The sequence below is a fragment of the Daktulosphaira vitifoliae genome, unplaced genomic scaffold (assembly GCF_025091365.1).
Source record: "Daktulosphaira vitifoliae isolate Bord-2020 unplaced genomic scaffold, ASM2509136v1 Scaffold_3, whole genome shotgun sequence".
NCBI classification, from domain to species: domain Eukaryota; kingdom Metazoa; phylum Arthropoda; class Insecta; order Hemiptera; family Phylloxeridae; genus Daktulosphaira; species Daktulosphaira vitifoliae.
The window spans coordinates 13,219,552-13,238,750 of NW_026099574.1; the positions used below are offsets into that span (position 1 = coordinate 13,219,552).

A 19,199-nucleotide genomic window follows, 5' to 3' on the forward strand; every position below is an offset into this window, starting at 1 on the left:
ATGAAATATATTATAAAAATAATCCTATATATAGGATTTAAAAAATATAGTAATATTTGTGAACTTTTTGTGGAAATTTTATTAAATATATTAATTAAACAATGACACATTTTTCGAAAATAATTTAAATAATAAATAATAGCAAATAAATAAATTTATATTTATTATTATTATAAATTATATTTTTAAAGTAATAATTAAGATTCATTAAGTTGCACTTATAATTTTTTTGGTTGAATAATATTATTGAAATCAACAATTTAGTTAATGGTATAACATAAACAAAAAACCATTATTGTTAAAAAAATAAGCTGTAATATTATCATAAATATTTCATGAGGCATTGTTATGAAATCATTCTGTATTTTTTTTTCAAATTACTTTATATTAACAGAAGTCAAGTTGTTTCAAAGGTATTGAATATAATTTTGGTTTCACAAAAAAAAAAAAAATACGTAATTTTTTTTAGTTGCTATTAATACAATAATGCAACATGTGTTTCCAATCATTTTAGTTATTAACTTTATTTAAAAACAAACTTGTGTCTAGGAAAAAGGGTATTTTGAGTTCATTTAAAAATAATAATAGTTTATTATAAATTAAAATTTATAATACCGGATTATATTTTTCTCAAAAAGTAACATTTTATAGATAGTCATAAATAGATATAAAAAATATAAGCATAGTATCCCTAAATATTTTATTTCATAAGTAGTTCAGTTAATTTAAAGTCATTGAGCTTAATTTTAACTTCGCTTAACAAATAATTTATTACAGTTTACTTAAATTTTTTTGTTGATATTAGTACAGTAATAGTGACATATGTTGAGGTAAATTTTAATTATTAACTAAATTTAAAATGTGTAAAATGTGTGTATCTAGAAAAAAGAGCATCTTAGGGTTATTTTAAGATATTAATAATTTTTTATAATTTTTTTTTTCAAGCATAATTATTAACTAAAATTTATTATACAAAATGCTATTTTAATATTTTAAAAAGTAAAATTTTATTAAAAAACTAATCTCTTAAATAATCGTTCAACATCGTATTTTTTTATTGCCGTATAGCACTTTTTTATCGAGACGATAATAACCTTAATCAATAAATTAAAATTTTAAATAAATAAGAAATCTCCAGTGGCTGAACTTTTATTGACACATAATCACTCCATTAAAACCATAAAACTAATTGAAAACGTAAATAATTACAAATAACTTAATATTATGGAGGCAATAGAAATGTTTTAGTTTTTAGTTTTAGTTATTATCGAGTAAGACATAATGCCCATACACTCAGACCTGTTGGTTTATTGTGCGCACCTCATACCGAATTGTCTTGATTCGGTTTACCCACCTAAGTGTTATGACCGAAGTACTAATACATTATACCAACCATTAAGACACCTCTATAGATGACCAAAGAGTCCTGTATATCTGGCGAAATTAAGTATCTCTCTGGAGCTTAGGTTTTTAATATCTTCTTTTTCAGGAAAAGGTTTATTCAAGTAGTTTGATCTTAGTGTGGACAAGGTTTCACATTCGCATATAATGTGAAATAAGTCTTCCTCTACTACTCCACACTTCTTGCACAATGGTGATTCCGATACGCCCATTTCGTTAAGATGTTTAAGCAGGTGACCATGTCCTGTCAGTAGACCAGTCAAGGTTCTTATTTGATATCTAGTCATGTTATTAAGATCACTCAGCAGTAGACCAGGGGTCTTGATAAACATTTTAGATTGTCTAGGTACTACCAAGTACTTCCAGATTTTCCTGTGATTTTCTCTGCACCAATTCTTGGGTAGCGCTTTGAGTGATTGCTCAGTGAGTCCTACCACTGGTTCTGGTCCAACATAGGTGTTTCTGCTCCTTTCCTGGCTAGAAAGTCAGCATTTTCATTTCCAGTGACACCGTTGTGTCCTGGTACACACGCTAATGTAACTTTGTTGAACCTCTATAGTGATTCGAAAGTTTCCCTGCATTTGAGGACCAGCTTTAAATTCACCTGATCATTACAGAGTGCTTTCAAAGCCGCTTGACTGTCACTTAAGATAGTTATCTTACTATTTTTGTATACCAGCGGGTTCTGAGCCCCTACCAGTATCGTCATCACCTCTGCTTGGAAAACAGAGGGTGTTGTGCTCAATAACATACTGACATTTATTTGTGGCTTCCCTCAAATTCCAGCACCTACCTTTCCTGAATTTTTGGATCCATCTGTATATATTGCAAATCCTCCTTTTTCATTCAGGTGTGTAACATTCCATTCTTTACGTGTAGTGATCTCCACTTTGTAGGGAATTTTATTCTTAAGAACCGGTTTAATATAGTCCAAGCAGTATTCCAAAATACCCTGGTCTATTTCTTTTAGTTTGACTCAACATGTGATTTCCATTTTGCATATTATCTAAGATAATATCTAAGTATTTTACTTCCGATTTTAAACTAATTTCTTGTCCATTTAGAGTAAGAGTGTCAAGACTGTCTAGTCCTATTCTCCTTCATGTGAACATAATAACCTCTGCTTCATTTGGATGAACAGATAGATCATACTTACTGCACCATATATGTATAGTGTTTAGTCTCTGCTGTACTAAGTCTATAAAAGTGTCTGGGAATTTACTGTTGTGCACATTCACACATAGTATCGAAGGGAGTATTGTCGAAAGCCCAGGAATATACCTACTGCATACATTTTATTCTCTTCAGCTTTCCCTATCTTAGTCGTTAGGCAGTGTAGAGCTGTATCAGTAGATTTCACCGTTTGGTACGCATGTTGGTTTTCATGTAAAGGATGCTCCTTTAGAGGCCCCTCCTTGATGTACCTATCAATAAGGTTCTCCATAGTCTTTAGAAAAAAAGAAGTAAGACTAATTGGCCTGTATGATTTTGCTTCATAATAGTTAGTGCGATTAGGTTAGAATATAAACACCACCCTGACCTTTCGCCAGCTTTCCGGTTGATAACCATAAACAAGGTATGCTCTAAATGTTTTGCAAAGATGGAGAACGATTATCTCTAACCCATCTTGCAGATGTGCAGGGAAAATTTCGTCACAGCCGGCAGCTTTAAAATCAAAGGCTTTTATAGCCCATCTTATTCCACTTGGGGTTATCACTTTCCTGATTAGTTTCCAATCAGCACAGGTCACACATTTGTCCTGGTCATCATGTTACTGTTCTCTGTTGTTAATTCCAGAGTCAGGAAAAAGTGTGTTCATCAAATATGATAATGTTTCATTATCGTTATCGGTGAACACGCCGTCTAGCAGTAGTAATGCCTCGACAATTTTTTTTGGACCATTCCTTAGTGATTGTAGAAGTCTATTTTCTATAGGGAGTTGTTGTATATTTCAGTTATACTTCTTTCAGTTTTCTATTTTGGACTTTTTCAAAGCAGATTTGTAGTTTTTTTGAGCGTCCTTATAGGATTCACGGTAATGTTCCACACCTGATTCCATACCAGGTCTGTAGGCAGTAATAGATCCATTATTACCTCTCCTCTTTGGTTAATGTTACTACTCCCCCAAATAGTGTGGTGAGCATTAGCATCCATACCTAGGATGACTTCTAATTTTTCATTTTTGTAATAATTAAAAAACATAGTTAGGACTCTACCTGGGTCTGTGACCTTATATAGTAGGTATCCTAAAGCTACTATAATATTCTTACCATCGCTTAGGGTAACTGTGATAATAGTCAAGTCCTTTTTTTTTTTTTTCACGCGGTCGACATAATGTCGGCCATCCTGGAACTACTGTTAGGTATTGCTTCAGGGCGACCGACGTCGCTATAAAACTCAAACTGCCGTGTTGTGACTCACCCCGAAATTAATCAAGAGCTGAGTCACAACACGACGTGGCCTCCCCCATTAGCTGGATCCCAGAGTAGAATCCGTTGCCCAGGCCGCACCACGTGGAGGTGAGGGTAGGACTTTGCTAAGGTTGGGAGACGAAACATATACAAACAAACAGATACAAACAATAAAAAAAAAATGAAACGACCTGGTAAGTCAGTATTTTGTTTTTCCGGGACGATCCTTTGCCAGGTGAACACCCTGATCATGCCCCCGCTCCAGTAACGCTTTCACGTAAGCCGAGCATTGACCGCTGCCCGGAAAATGCGCCGAACTCCCGGGCCGCCCCTCACAAAGTACAGATATATTCAATTTAATTTAGCGGCAAGAGAACCAAGATCGGATCGGCAGCAGGATACGAGTTGGTGTTGGAGAAAATTCAACCAGGAGCAGCTCGATAGTTTTCTAGAAAACAGCACTCTTGCTGACTATAATAGCGAGGGTATTGCAGCAGGTTCTCACGAAGCGCTAGGCAGTTATCTAAAAGCGGCTTGCGACTCGTCTGATTGCCACGTAAGTCTTACTATGAAGGCAAAAGACCGACGCATTGTTGGACTCAGGAGATAGCGGAGCTGCGCAAAGAGTCATTCGTTGACAGGAGGACTTTCCAAAGGGTGAGGAAGCGCAGGGGACAAGACGAGTGCAGGGATCTGCAAATTGCAACTAAGGAGGCTCTAAAAAATCTTAGGATAGCTATTAGGAAGAGTCAGGAGGAGATCTGGAAAAAGCTGTGCGAGACGGTGGAGGAGCGTCCTTGGGGTATGCCGTACCGTATAGTTTTGAAGAAAATGGTCGGTAGAAGACCTATACCTGGACTCACATTGACAGGCTGGTTACAGAGCATTCTACGGGGACTTTTCCCGGTCAGACCGATGGTCGATTGGCATATATGTGAGGACCAATCCTAAATAGAGGAAGTGTCAGAGAGCGAGATCAAAGAGTTAGCACAAGCTCTACCATCTAATAAAGCGCCCGGCCCAGACGGCATTCCGGACTTCATATTAAGTGCGTTATGCACTATGAAACCGAATGAAGTGGCAGTTTTTAATAAATGCCTCAGGAGGTAGTGCTTCCCATATAAATGGAAAGAATCCAGACGGGTACTGATCAGGAAAAAGGACAAACCGCTAGAGATGCCGTTTTCCTACAGGCCGCTGAGTCTAGTGAACACCATTGAGAAGTTGTTTGAAAGGGTGGTGAAGAAACGACTGGAGAAGCACCTCGCGCAACCTTCATTCCAAATCGTAGAAAACCAGTTTGGATTCGGGAGGGGGAGATCCACTATCGACGCCCTGGAGAGGGTGAAGGATATAGTCCACAAGGCGAAAGACGGCCCGCTGAGACGGAGGAAACTATGTGGATTGGTGTCATTGGATATTGCGAACGCATTTAATTACGCCCCATGGGAGAAGATAGGAAAAGCTCTAGGGAGGAAGAAGGTACCCTCATACCTGAGGATAGTGTTACAGGAGTACTTTAGGGACAGAAAACTCCACACGGATGAGGGGGAAATGGATGTGTTGTGCGATGTCCCTCAAGGGTCCTCTATTGGACCATTGCTGTGGAACATTTTCTATGATGAGATACTGGGCAAAACACTGCCGGAAGAATTCCACATGGTGGCGTTTGCAGACAACTTTGCCATCATAGGCACTGCCTCCAGTAGTTCCATGTTGGAAGAAGACATGAACTTTGTACTATTACGCGTAAGCAGATGGATGGCGAGTAACGGGTTGCGGCTTTCTTGTGGCAAGACAGAGACGATTATGCTAACCAAGAAGCGAGGTTACATTAGACCAAATTTTACAATACAGGGGCATCAGATAACGATAAAAAATCAAATTGTGTACCTAGGAGTGTAGCTCAGTGCAAATCTAGGATACAAGGAACACATCACAAGGAAGAGAGTTAAAGTGTTAGTCACCGCTTCTGCCTTGGCTAGGCTAGGGTCCAAGAGGCTCGCTGTCAGCGACCGCTTATTCGTCAGTCCAAATTAATGGACTGCTTATTTCGCGGCTAATCTGCATATCTGCAGGCCGTTCCTTGATCCGCAACCTGAGGACGCGCCCGATTCCCCAAGCTAGGGAAACTGCGCTCGTGCCAACGTTTCGTAGCCCCGTAGAGCCCGATGCAATCGACACAGTAGCGCAGCGAAACGAGTAATAGTCAAGTCTGCACTTAATAGATTAAGTATCAAGCTGGCTTTAACTTTATCATTAACCAAAATACAAGTTCTTGGTTTGTCTGCTAGTTTGTGAAACAGTTTAAAATTCCTTAGATTTAGCTCCTTAATCTGGTTAGCATTAATCCATGGTTCCTGAATAAGTGCTATTTGTAAGGTTGTTGTATACCTCTTAGTTAGGGTCCTTAGTAATACACTACTGGCCCCCTTACTGTGATACATATTTATTTGCGTGAATTGAATTTTATTGTCAGCCATTCAGAGAACTGATGTTGATGCTTGAGAAGCACGCTGTACTGGGTTTGATACAGGTGTCTGGAATAGTCCCTATATCACACAACCCTCCCTGTGGGAGGTGTTCCCCAGTCGTCCCCAGGTGGCGATCGTTCCTTGGGTTCGCTCTCCACATTTCCTTATAGACCCATGGAGAGGTTCCCCTCAGCTGTGGTCATTGTTGAGGATGGCGGTTTCCTGGGCTCCTTTCCCTTACGTAACCCACTGCCTTCCTTGCCTTTCGAGACAGTTGTGAAGTGAGTCTGTTTATTTCTTACCTGTGCCTTGATTCCTTTCCCGAGCAGCACTGGTGATTCTTCAGCCTTCCTCTTCCCAGATTTTTGTGGAGCTGATTTCTTCACATCCTTCTGGGCTGCTTGGCAACATAGTCCGTGAAGCAAACTCTGCCCATTTCAAAATATGGACTACGCTTCAGTTCCTACAGTTTGACTCTTCTCGTCGACACTTAGGAACAAAGTTTGTCCTTTCGGATCAACCTTTGTCTCATGGTGGACTTTTCAGATCGCCGTGTTCAGCCCTGGGTTCTGATTTGCCGCTTTTTTATCATCGGTTACCACGTCCTCATAGGTAACCCAATGAGTTTTCTTATATGGAGGTTCTAGCTCCTTGTCCTCAGGTTTTTGAGCTTCGGTTCCCTTTGACTTTTTCAAGTCATCGGTTCCCTTGTCTTCCTCCTTTGGTCGGTTCTTTTGGCCCTCCATGATTGCCCGGCTCTTCTTCAGCTTGCGCCTCTGACTGCCGCTCAGTTTTTCAGGTCTAAGTTTTAGACACTCGATTTTGTCAGTTACTGCTCCCAGTTGATCTTGTGAATCCTGGTCTGCATTTGTTGACTTTGCTAGTAGACGATTCATCAAGTGTGTCCCGTTGTTCGCATTGAGACTTTCAAGTTCTGCAAAGTGTCGCCAGTTCAGGTTCTTGTTCTGACAGGTTGTCCGTAGGATCCCTGTTCGTCTCAAGTTCGTTATTTTGTGGCGTTCGTATGTTTTTATTCATATAGTTCCCACGAGTAGTCAAGAAATAAAGGTCCATCACAGCAGAGCTTGTTACTGTGATAAGGCTGTATACTCTATGGTTCGCCAGGTGCCATAGAGGATGCCAATGGTCACTTTACCTTTCGGCTAACTACCCTGTGACAAGTTTGCAACCCTTTCACTTGGTATGGCTGGGTTAGGGGGGTCTATTCGTTGATAGCAAGCAGGTGTGCCCAGACCTACCGGTCCTAACTAACCAAAGTCATGACCGACTAAGAGCAGTGGTACGTGTTGCAACCCCCACTGAATTAACTAGGGTCCACGGGGATGTTAGGCCCGTGATCCTGGCAGATCCCCCCGCGGGAAATAGAAACGTTTAAAAAGATAAGAGCTGTAAGAACAGTTATAGAAATGAATGTTGAAGGAAGAAGAGGTAGAGGAAGACCAAAAAAGAGATGGAGGGATGTTTTGAATGCGATTTGAGGACAGCTGTTGTGAGCGTATATGATGTGGGAGTTTGTGTCAAGTGGAAGTTTAGGATAAGGGTGGCCGACCCCAAGTAGTTGGGATTAAGATGATGACGAAGAAGAAGAAGAAGTGTCATGAAGCATACGGCAGTTGGGATTGTTTTTTATTCACTTTCCATCATGTTCTGTTTAATAGCTAATCGGTTAGCTAACTTCACTACTATGTTCCATACTGTTCCATATTGTACTATTGTAATGATTCACTAAAAAAGGAACGCTGCTAACTTAGCTTTTTTACTTTATATAGTTAATAGTACCCATCTATTATTTTAGGGTAACGTCTAATTTCATATTGTCTTTTTAAACTGTTTTATTATTATCAATTTATTGTTTATTACACAGTTATCAATATTTAGATAACTATTATATAAAAATATACAATGGTGTTTAGTAAGTAAAGAAATGATTTTCTATTGTTTCTATTTTTTATAATAATTAACATGTTTTTTTTAATTTTTAACAGCCTTATATTTTAATTACAAAGCATTTTAGTTTCGATGTGAAGCTGAAAAGGTATTAATTTTACGAAATGCGTTTTTTTCCTGTCATTTAGTTTTTTCAGCTCACACTAGATCAACTCTTCTCCCTAAAAATTGAAAAAAAAATTGGTTTGAATTGATATAAAGTATTTCCCTTTTATTTGTTATATATTTTTTTAGAAATCTGACTTTTTACCTACTCACTATGGGATTCAAAATAGCAATTTTCGTATGAAAAATATTTTAACTTAACATTTTAAAATTTTCCGGAAATGTTGACATCTTTATACAAACTTTAAATAAAACGTATATAATGTATTTTATTTAAATAACTATGTCCACAAGAATTGTCTTATTGCTATAAACGGCTACTGTATCAAGCATATATCACTTTTATATTCAAATTCTTGATTTTATATTTTTAATTTGATATTACTCTAACTTTGACAAGTTAAAATTATGTATAATCCCTTGTGTATTATACCTGTATATTAATTAAAAAATTTGAAACTTAAAATGATTATATCTAATAAACGAATTAAGTTATATTAAAAATTCAAATGCCATTTACTATTAAATTAAAAACTCAAACATTTTATTAAATTCATAATATGTGTTTCCATTTAAAAAAACAAAGTTTAAACCCTTACCAGGCATAAGGGATGAACTTAAAAAGTATTACACAGTTAAAAATTCAAGAATAATGTGTAACTAAAGATATTAAAAAAAAAAAATGTTTAAATTATTATTATTCTGCAAGTAATTGAGTGGGTTATGATAAAAAAATCACTCTGTATATATATATATATATTTTTTTTTTGTGTATTAGTAAAAGTTAATTGTTTATTAACTTTTATTTGTTTTGATAAAAAAAAATTATCTTGTAATAAGTAATAAATGTTAATCATTTTTATCTTAAATTATTACTATTCTTCATAACCTTTCCCCATAGGATAAGGTACAAAATCACTGGTGCTCCGGCTTTGCCTCGGCCCAGGGTGGACCCTCCTTTGAGTCCTTGTAAAACGAGGCTAATTTATATTAGTTATGCTTACAACATACATATTACACGTTTGTTTTAAATTTTTCTAGAGATTATTTTTTTTACGTATTGATGAACATAATTCCCTAGAAAGTCATCTAGAGAAGGAAGAATCATTTGGAAATATTTTAGGAATAAATAAATTAATATTATAAAGATATATATCATTAAATAATTAATTTATTAAATTTATACTTTTACATTTGTATAAGATTGTCAAATCAGCTAAAGCTAAATCGCTTGACATTTGTTCAAAATTACCACATTTAAAATTATATTTATAAGAGGAATGATACACATGTTGGACATCAGTAATTAAGTAATGTTCAAAGTACAGAGCTGGAGGAATCAAGGGAAACTAGAATATTAGGAGCATTGGTAATTATATTTTTTGTTGAGCTGTTTTACACGAAAAATTAATTTTTACTCTCATTACTCATATTCTATACTCATATCAACTTTCGATTTCAACAATATTATATTTCCCCGAGAAATATTTAGAAACAGATGCGTTAATTTAAATTGTTTTGGAAAGAATTATCACTGTTTGTTTAATATTTTTAAAAATATATCCATAAAAAGTTTGCAAATATTACTATATATTAATATATATTTTAAAATGTGAGAATATCTTGCCCCGCTCTTATATGTCTAAAATTAACTCTATAGCTTAACTCATTATTTAATTTAAGCGTTTATAAATAATTAACAACAGTTATAATTTTCATGTTTGTTAAAACATTTCTATGTTAGATTTTATGAAATTTTTTAACACATTTATAATATTAAAATGAAAAATTTTCGAAGTATTAAATTATATGTATTAATTTTTTCTATGGTTACATATATTGAAATAATAAATAGTACCAAAGATACAATTGAGTATATATTGAAACATGATGGTTGGAAAAAATTGACTGATGTGGAATATATTATTTACAGAACTCAAAAGTATACTTTACAATCATTATTAGAAACGCCTGTCACAGCAGAAAATTTCTATACTCACATTCGTAGTGCAACAGTAATCCTTGGATGTTCTTATGCCAACACATTGAAGAAATTTTTTTTTATTATAGATTGTTTTTTAAAGTATTGTGAAATATTAATAAATCCAGAAAATAAAAACAAAAATGCGTACGACTGCACTATTGAACTAATCAACACAATACCAAATTTAAGTTACTTAGCAACATTAATGAAAGGTGCATTAGTTACATTAGACAAATTACATTGTATGCCAATGGCAAAACATAAAACACTTATTTTAAATAATGTAACTACTAAATTATGTATTGAGGAAACTTTAAACTTATTATCCCATATAAAAGTAAATCCATCAAATACTGAATACGTATTAAAAACAATACAAAATTATTTTCTTGATAGAAGAATAAATCTAGAGGACGATTTAAAATTATGTAAATTGACATCTACTAATTTGGATACATTATGGGAAATTTTAATAAAGCAATATCAATGTTTAAAAGAAAAAGGAGGTAATCAAGAACTTTGGACCTTTGTTAGACATAAAATTAAGATTTTAATCCATTGGACTAATAATAATAAATATAAGAATCTAGGATTCAAATTCGATTCAAATACCAAAGAAACATTTTTACTGAATACAGGTATATGTACTTCCAAAAAATAATTGACAAAAATGTATAGCTTAAGTAATAGAATAATATTTTTAACATTTATCATAATATTTGTAATGTTGTCTGCTATAAGTCAAAACATGGATTAGTTCAAATTAACATAAATTATGTTGGTGTAAAAATTTATAAACAGATTTATTTTAATCTAAATATAATTTGTAGAATTTTTAGGTATACACTAAAAAGACTAAAGTCAATTCTATTAGTATCAATAATTTAAACAAATAAACTTTTTAAACACAATTAATTAAAACATAAAGAGAAAAAACTAAATAATGAAATAAAGATTTTTTTACCCTTTCTTTTATTTCTTTTTATAAATAATAGCTTTTTTTATTGCTGTTATAAGAATATCATCTTCTACAATTTTTCAACATTACGTAGGGCTTCATTTGATTCATTGTTATTTTTAACATTAATTTTTAATGTTTCATTATCTTCTTTAATATTCCTTTTTATTGGTTTGATTAATACTCTAGACATGTTCCAGGCTTCAGGTTTTCATCAATACAATTTATTATTACGTTTAAAAACATATCTAAGCCATTTTTAACCAGTCTCTTTGTGTTTATTCCATTTTAGCTTCGAAGCTGAGAAGGTATTAGTTTTACTATAATGTGTTTATATATATATATTTTTTTAGCTTCGATGCGAAGCTGAGAAGGTATTGGTTTTCTATGATGTGTTTTTTTTTGTGTCTGTTACCACTTTTTCTCAGCTCTCACGGAACCGATTTCTTTTGACGATACGAATACAAATCATATTTAGTCAAAGAAATTACCTTCAAAAATGAAAAAATTTCCCTCGTTCCCCGTAAATGGGGGAAACCTCCAAAAAAATTACAAATTTAAAAATCGCTAATTTTCGAAATTTTTTCAATTTTTTTTACTTAAAACTGCCATAACTTTTTCAAAACTGAACAAATCAATATAATTTTTTTTTAATAAATGCATAATGTTTTAATCTATCATTTGGTTTATTTTTTTTATAAAACTGCACAGAGGGGAGGATTTGAAATGACAATTTTTTAACAAAAAATTAACTTTTCCAACTTAACTTTTGAAAATGTTCCGGAAAGACTGGCACTTTTATATATATCTTAAATTAAAGCTAATGTAATATACTTTATTGTGGGAAATTAAAATTTGGGACTTTATTTTGTCTTCATGGTGAAAATGGCTACCAAATGCTATTTTGTGTGAATATTCTCGATTTTATTTTTTACATGTGAAATAATATTTATATCCTTTTTTCATTCGACTTACTTTATCTTAATCAAGATATTAATAAGGAACTAGCAGATATTGTAGCTTTTAGAATAATCCACCAATTTTTTAAAATTAAACACTATCTAAAGATTTGCATCGAAGCGTTTTATTTTTGATAGTGATTTTAATCACTGTCAGATATCATTATACTTGATCGAACTATACCATGTCACCACTGTGCCGCGACCCACTGTGCCGGGTTTTTATTTATAATTGTTTTTTATGATCTTATATTCATTTTAATGAAGGAAATAAATTTTGTTTTTGAAAAATTATAAAACTTCATAGAATTACTAATAGTTAATTTATTTTGATATACATTGTTAAAAACACATTCTAAAACTTTCATAATACTTTTACACATTTTACACCTGTTTCACTTCTTGGTATTTTCACCTTCGATAGGAAGTGGAGAAGGTATTAATTTTACTACGATGTGTTTATTATATTTTTATTTTTTTTTGTGTTAGTCACTACTTTTTCTCAGTTCACACAGGACCGATTTTCGACGATATGTGTAAAGATCAAAAATCGTATCTAAATGAAGACATTACCATCAAAAATTGAAAATTTTTCCCTCGTTCCCCGTAAATAGTTGAAATCGACTAAAAAATTACAATTTTAAAATCGGAAAATATTGACATATTTTTCACTTATTTTCTAAAAATTGTCATAACTTATTGAAAATGAACAAATAAAAACAAAATTTTTTTTTTAGATTGTAACCTTAAGTATTTTATTTCATATAATTTTTGAAAATATTCCGAAAATACTGTGTCCATTAAACATATGTTAAATTAAAGTTTATGTTACATACTATAAATAAAAAAAAAAATTTACTTCTAAAAGAAGATTAATAATCTTCTAACGGAAGATAAAAAATATCTTCTATATACAAATGATTGCTGTACTAAAAAAAACATGCTATATTTGTGTTCAATATTTTTATTTTTATTTTAAAATACTGTATACGGGTTTGCTATAATAATGAGTCCAAAATTAAGAAAACCGGTTTCGAAATTTTAACTAGCTTAAATTGTTATTTTTAGCTATTATTTATGAATACACAGTGACTTCGTCGAATGTATTACAGTTTTAAACGCTTAGGTATGAAGTTCCGAACCCTGTTCTTCGTATTTATCTTTTTTGCATTTTTTCTTAATTCTTTTTTGAGGTAGAAAAAAACCTCAGAGTTCGTTTGATTTTTATTTCATTTAAATTATATAAATATCAAGGATCTTATCATTATAATATCATTTTGTGAGAAAAAAATTCATATTCATATTAAAATATTTTATTATTTGATTTTTTTTTGTGTTTGTCGTTAATTTTTTTCAGATGACCAATACATTAAAAGAACACAATTTTAATCATGTTCAACTTATAATTACCAAATATTAGAAAATATCCTTAGTTTTAGAAATTCAACAAATATCTTAATTTTACGTTACTGTAAAAAATGGCCACTTCAAAAAAACTTTTTTTAATTAAATATCTCAACATTTATAGGAGTAAATATTTCGTTTTTACAATCATTTGATTTTTATTATAATGATTATTATGATTTTCATTTGATAACTGTAGTCTCTCCTCATTTTTCTTTTGTAATTATTCACCAATTTCTTAGAATTAAACACTATACAGGGTGATTTTTTTATCATAACCCACTCAATTACTTACAGAATAATAATAAATTAAACTTTTTTTTTTTTTTTTATTTTTATATCACATTATTCTTGAATTTTTAACTGTGTAATACTTTTTAAGATCATCCCTTATGCCTTGTAAGGGTTTTAACTTTGTTTTTTTAAATGGAAACACATATATTGAATTAATTAAAATGTTTGAGTTTTTAATTTAATAGTAAATGGCATTTGAATTTTTAATATAACTTTATTAGTTTACTAGATATAAACATTTAAAGTTTCAAATTTTTGAGTTAATATACATGTATAATACACATGGGATTGTAAATACAGGTAGCTAATTGGATGATATACTAGTATACAAAAAAACCCAGCACAGTGGGGTCGTGACATAGTTAGGTTCAGCATAGATGATATCTGAGAGTGATTAAAATTACTATCATAAAAAACGCTTCGATGCAAATCTGTATATAGTGTTTAATTTAAAAAAATTAATGGATTATTCCAAAAGCTACAGTATTAAAAAATATAAATATTATTTCTCTTAAAAAAATTATAATGATCCATACATTTTTTAAAAAGTTATAACATTTTAAAGTTATATATGTAAAATATAAGATCGAGAATTTTAACACAAAATAGTATACGATAGCCATTTTCATCGTGAAGACAAAATAAAGTCCCAAATTTTTTTTAAAAAGTTAATTCTTTGTGAAAAAGTTGACATTTTGAATCTCCCCTGTGGGCAGGTAAATGGTCAAATTAATAAATATATATATCAAATGATAGGTAAGGACATTATGCATCTATTAAAAAAAAAAATTATAGTTATTTGTTCAATTTTGAAAAAGTTATGGCAGTTTTAAGTAAAAAAAATTGATAAAATGTCGAAAATTAGCGATTTTTAAACATGTAATTTTTTTGGAAATTTCCCTCATTTACGGAGAACGTTTTTCATTTTTTGAGAGTAATTTCTTTGACTAAATACGATTTTTGATCTTTTGACGTATCGTTGAAAGAAATCGGTTCGGTGAGAGCTGAGAAAAAGTGGTACGAGACACACAAAAAATAAATAAAAAAAAATTTTTTTTTCCTGTTATACAGAAACAAAATAGTTTTATATAATAGTTAATAAATTTATTTAAATAAGACTAATGACGTATTTAACTTTAATTTTAAATTTTTTAAATATTAAGACCAAATTACAAGATGTCTAAGATACAATAATCTCCTACTGCATTAATAGCTTGTATTTTTGGTTTCGATACAAAGCTGAAAATGTATTGATTTTGTGATGATATATATTTTTTCCTTCTATTGATGAAAATTTTTAGCTTTTACTGGAATTTAAATCGAGTTGAACCGACGGTTATTCTACTTTATGAATTCAGTCGTCAATGCATTAATTAATCCTCTTAAACCTCTTAGCAGAGCCGTTCCGCCTACTTCAGGCTGTTCGTTTAGGTAAAACACGCCTAACTTCAATTGCACTCTAAAAATTATTTGTGTGACGAAAGAGTTAGCTTTTCCAAATTACAATGGAGTATAATTCGAGTAAACGTAGTGTAGTAACATTAGCTAATAATTTTCGAATTATGCGTGACAAAACCCTTTTAAAATGCTAACTACTGTGTGCATATCATGAAAAACTTGATCACAGCACTTCTAATGGAGAGAAAAAATTAAAAATTGTTAACAAAAGGATATGCCTGTAGTTATTTCATGTGGTTCAAAAAACGGGATAACAGATCGGCATTTAAATCATCGCTCCTCTTAGACAACTCATCTTCTAAGTTTCTTGTTGGCAGATTCTATCAAAATTATCGTGGAATCCAAACTAAGCTAGTTTGTAGTGTATCGCAGAATTGATGATGGCCTAAAATTTTTAAATGGATGGTAAAATTGACTAATGCTATCTTTTGTCATTAATTAATTTTAAAGTTTCACAAAAATATTCACGTTCCTATTTTTCATTTTTCACCTCAATTAGTTCAACTTTTTATTTATTGAATGAGTTTTTTGACGAATTTTAAATAGTGCCAATATAGACCTTCATGTGTTATCTTATTAACCTCACTTATCATATTTTGTATAGCTAAAAATATTTTTAATTTTGTATATTTGTGTTTCATATTATTTGGTCTTTATATTTTAAATGATTTATTGTTAATTATATAATATTTCAAGAAATTGTTAAACAACCTGAGATTTTAAAGAGGGGCTATGCCCGTTAATTTTATAAATTAATAATTATGAGAAATATATATTATTAGTTAATTACTCATTATAAAATAAGCTACTGATTAAAAAACTGTTGTTTAATTTTTATCATTTTTTCCTCTTTTATATAACACTATTATGATATATTCACTACTTATATCTATAAAATATGTGAACTACAATATATTTATAAAAATATATTTGTGGTTTTTTTTTCATGTTTTCACAATGAAGTAGAATGGAGCTCTGAGAATCTTTCAAATAAAATCAATCATTTATTGAAACATAATGGTTGGAAAAATATGAATGATGTAAACTACATCAAATATTCGAGGCAAAATCATACATTAAAAGATATAGTTAAAAATACATATAGACATGATAAACAAATACGTTGTTTAACGTTATTACTTGGATGTTCTTACGCCAATATTTAAAAAAATATTTTCTCTATATTAAATAATTTTCAAGAATACTGTAAATATTTTTCAATTGAACAAAAAGTAAAAAGTTTTAAGTATGATTGCACTATTGAACTTCTAAACACTATGTCTTCTATAACTTCATTAGTAATACGTATGGGAAGCGCCATAGATGCTTTGGATAAAATCCTTAAATCTCCAGTAGAAAATAATCATATAAAAATATTTATTTCAATTACATTAATTAAGGATCTACAAGATGAAAAAATGTTAAAATTGTTACCTGATTTACAAGTAAATCAACAGAATACTGATGAAACATTATTAATAATGTTTAGTTTCATTAGTAAATGGAATAAAGAAATAAATGAAAGCATGAGTATTTGCAACATTAATACTGAGAGTTATATGTCATTTTGGCAAAATTTGTCTCAGGAATATTACAATAAGCAAATAAATGGGACAAGTCTCATGTTGTATAATTATCTCAACTATAAAATAATAACTTTTACTCAATGGGCTATTCAAAAAAAATATGTTAATTTAGGGTTTAAATTCAACGTAGATACAAATGAAACTCTTATACCACATAAACTAGAATCATCAGAAACAGGTAAAAATATTTTAATTTATTTCTTACTGCTAATAATATTCTGGGCATATTTCTGTATTAACATTTCAAATTGATAGCTATTCATAAACGGCTATTTATTTGATAATTCTTTGATTAATATTACTTTATTACCAAATGAAAATGATCTTAAATAATTCACAAATTATAAAAAAATACTTTCATACAAATTTCTTATTTCAATTATTCTCTTTGATTCATAATTAGGAATTACTATTTTAGAATATTTATTACTTTTATTAGACAATAAAGTCATAGTTGAATAAGTTTAATCGCTTCTACAGAAATTCTGATTAAAAAAAATCTTGAAGGTACTAATCTACTTAGATAATTTAAAATAGTAATTTTTAAGAAAAATTGTTTTATGATTATTTAATGGAATTGAATCATTAGGAAAACATTTTCTTTGTTGTATCGTTCAGCTATTAACAAACATCATTTAATTATAAATATTGATCGTAATATTGAATATCATGAGTTAAAAATAAAATAATAAATTGTACATTTTCTAGAGCATTTTTATGAAGATACTGTAATAGTTTCTACTCAAATTCTGAATGATGAAAATATTGAAGGTATTATTCTAAGATACATTATATATTTAAGATACTAATTTTAGTTAATTATATTTTAATTTATTACAAAACCTGATTTAATTTTTAAACTAATATAACTTTTTCATAGTCTTCTTTTAATTAAAAAAAAATGAAGATAAATCATTTAATATTGAGAATCAATTAAAAGCATGAATAATTAATTTGTATATTGTCATTAAGAGATATAAATATTAATTCTATATTTTATTTATTACATTCCCAGAAAAATCTAATTGCGAAGATTCTAGAAACAACCATGAATCACAGAATAAATCATCATTGTTAATTGATATTCCTAAACAATTGAGAACATTTAATAGATATCTTTAAAGTACTCCACAAGGATTCAAATCGTAATTACAATACTAAATAGGATTATCAATTCATAGTCAACTGTTTTTAGTTTATATTATAAAAAATAAAGTGTATCAATGAATAATTTATTATTAATCCAATTAATTTTTTGATCATTACAGAGTTTTTCTATTATGTTAACTTTAAATAATACCAGTGGCTGTGCATCCGGTATTATTGCTGCCAAGTTGACGGGTATAATCTCATAAGGTGATCCATAAATTATTTATTATGGTAGTTACAAAAAAAAAAAAAAATTTTAGTAGGAATGCCAATTAGAACACATAGTCGAATAATTTTTATATGTCGATATAATTTATCGGTAGTACCCCGACGTAGACACAAAAAGTAATGCACAAATTAAATAGCGTCTTTAGACGACGAGTTAATTGTTTTTATCTTTTCTCGAATCCTCCCGTTGGATACGCTGGTCAGCCCCAATCCCTCCAATTAGTGAACTACTAAAGAGGTAGAGTTTAGACCCGTCAGCACGATCTAGCTCAAAAGTAGCAGACTGAGGGGTGGCTCCTTGTCAGCCACCAGCACAACTACCTTTTCATAATATCTACTAAAGGACGGTTAAGTCCAAAAACTAGCCAGCACTCACACTAATTGTTATGATTGACTAACGGACCAGTAATCCAACCTCGACTCTTGACGCACACACACAAATTTTAATATTGCAACAGATGTAAGGTATTCACTCTCGAGTACAGGTTTTTAAATAATTATTTTATTTATATAACGTAAAAACACAAAGTTAAAATATATAACAAATTTAAAATACACTTATGGTGATTTTCCAAAAATTTGGGTTAGGTATGTCGATGATATTTTTGCAGTTATAAATAAAGATTTTAATATGGGGGTTTTCATACAACATTTAAATTCTTTTTACCCATCGATTAAATTTACATATGAACAAGAAGTAGAGGGAAAATTGCCTTTTTTGGATTTATTAGTTAAAAGAACAGAGGGGGAACTAAATTTTGAAATTCATCGGAAAAACACACACACGTTCAGATACATTCCGAACACATCGAACCACACC

At 30.8% G+C, this 19,199-nt stretch overlaps 1 protein-coding gene across 3 annotated transcripts; it reads left to right on the top strand.

Annotated features, from left to right (window-relative positions):
* Positions 1–766: 766 nt before the first annotated feature.
* LOC126902744 (uncharacterized) lies at positions 767–18,840 on the top strand. Of its 3 annotated transcripts, XM_050680344.1 has the most exons (6): positions 767–830; positions 9,563–9,728; positions 10,215–10,981; positions 16,380–17,180; positions 17,711–17,773; positions 18,018–18,840. In XM_050680344.1, exons 4-6 carry the CDS (start codon positions 16,694–16,696, stop codon positions 18,122–18,124), a joined length of 657 nt encoding a protein of 218 aa, XP_050536301.1. In that variant the 5' UTR covers positions 767–830; positions 9,563–9,728; positions 10,215–10,981; positions 16,380–16,693; the 3' UTR covers positions 18,125–18,840. The 3 variants fall into 3 exon arrangements, 1 of the variants encoding a protein (XP_050536301.1); XR_007703310.1 differs by lacking the exons at positions 767–830; positions 9,563–9,728; positions 18,018–18,840 and having other exon boundaries at positions 10,098–10,981; XR_007703311.1 differs by lacking the exons at positions 767–830; positions 9,563–9,728; positions 18,018–18,840 and having other exon boundaries at positions 10,098–10,981; positions 16,383–17,180.
* Positions 18,841–19,199: the final 359 nt, after the last annotated feature.

Coding starts and splice junctions, on each gene's coding strand:
- LOC126902744 (XM_050680344.1), top strand. CDS start 16,694: ATGTCTTCTATAACTTCATTAGTAATACGTATGGGAAGCGCCATAGAT. Junction 17,181..17,710: donor ACTAGAATCATCAGAAACAG/GTAAAAATATTT, acceptor TACATTTTCTAG/AGCATTTTTATGAAGATACT. Junction 17,774..18,017: donor GAATGATGAAAATATTGAAG/GTATTATTCTAA, acceptor TTACATTCCCAG/AAAAATCTAATTGCGAAGAT.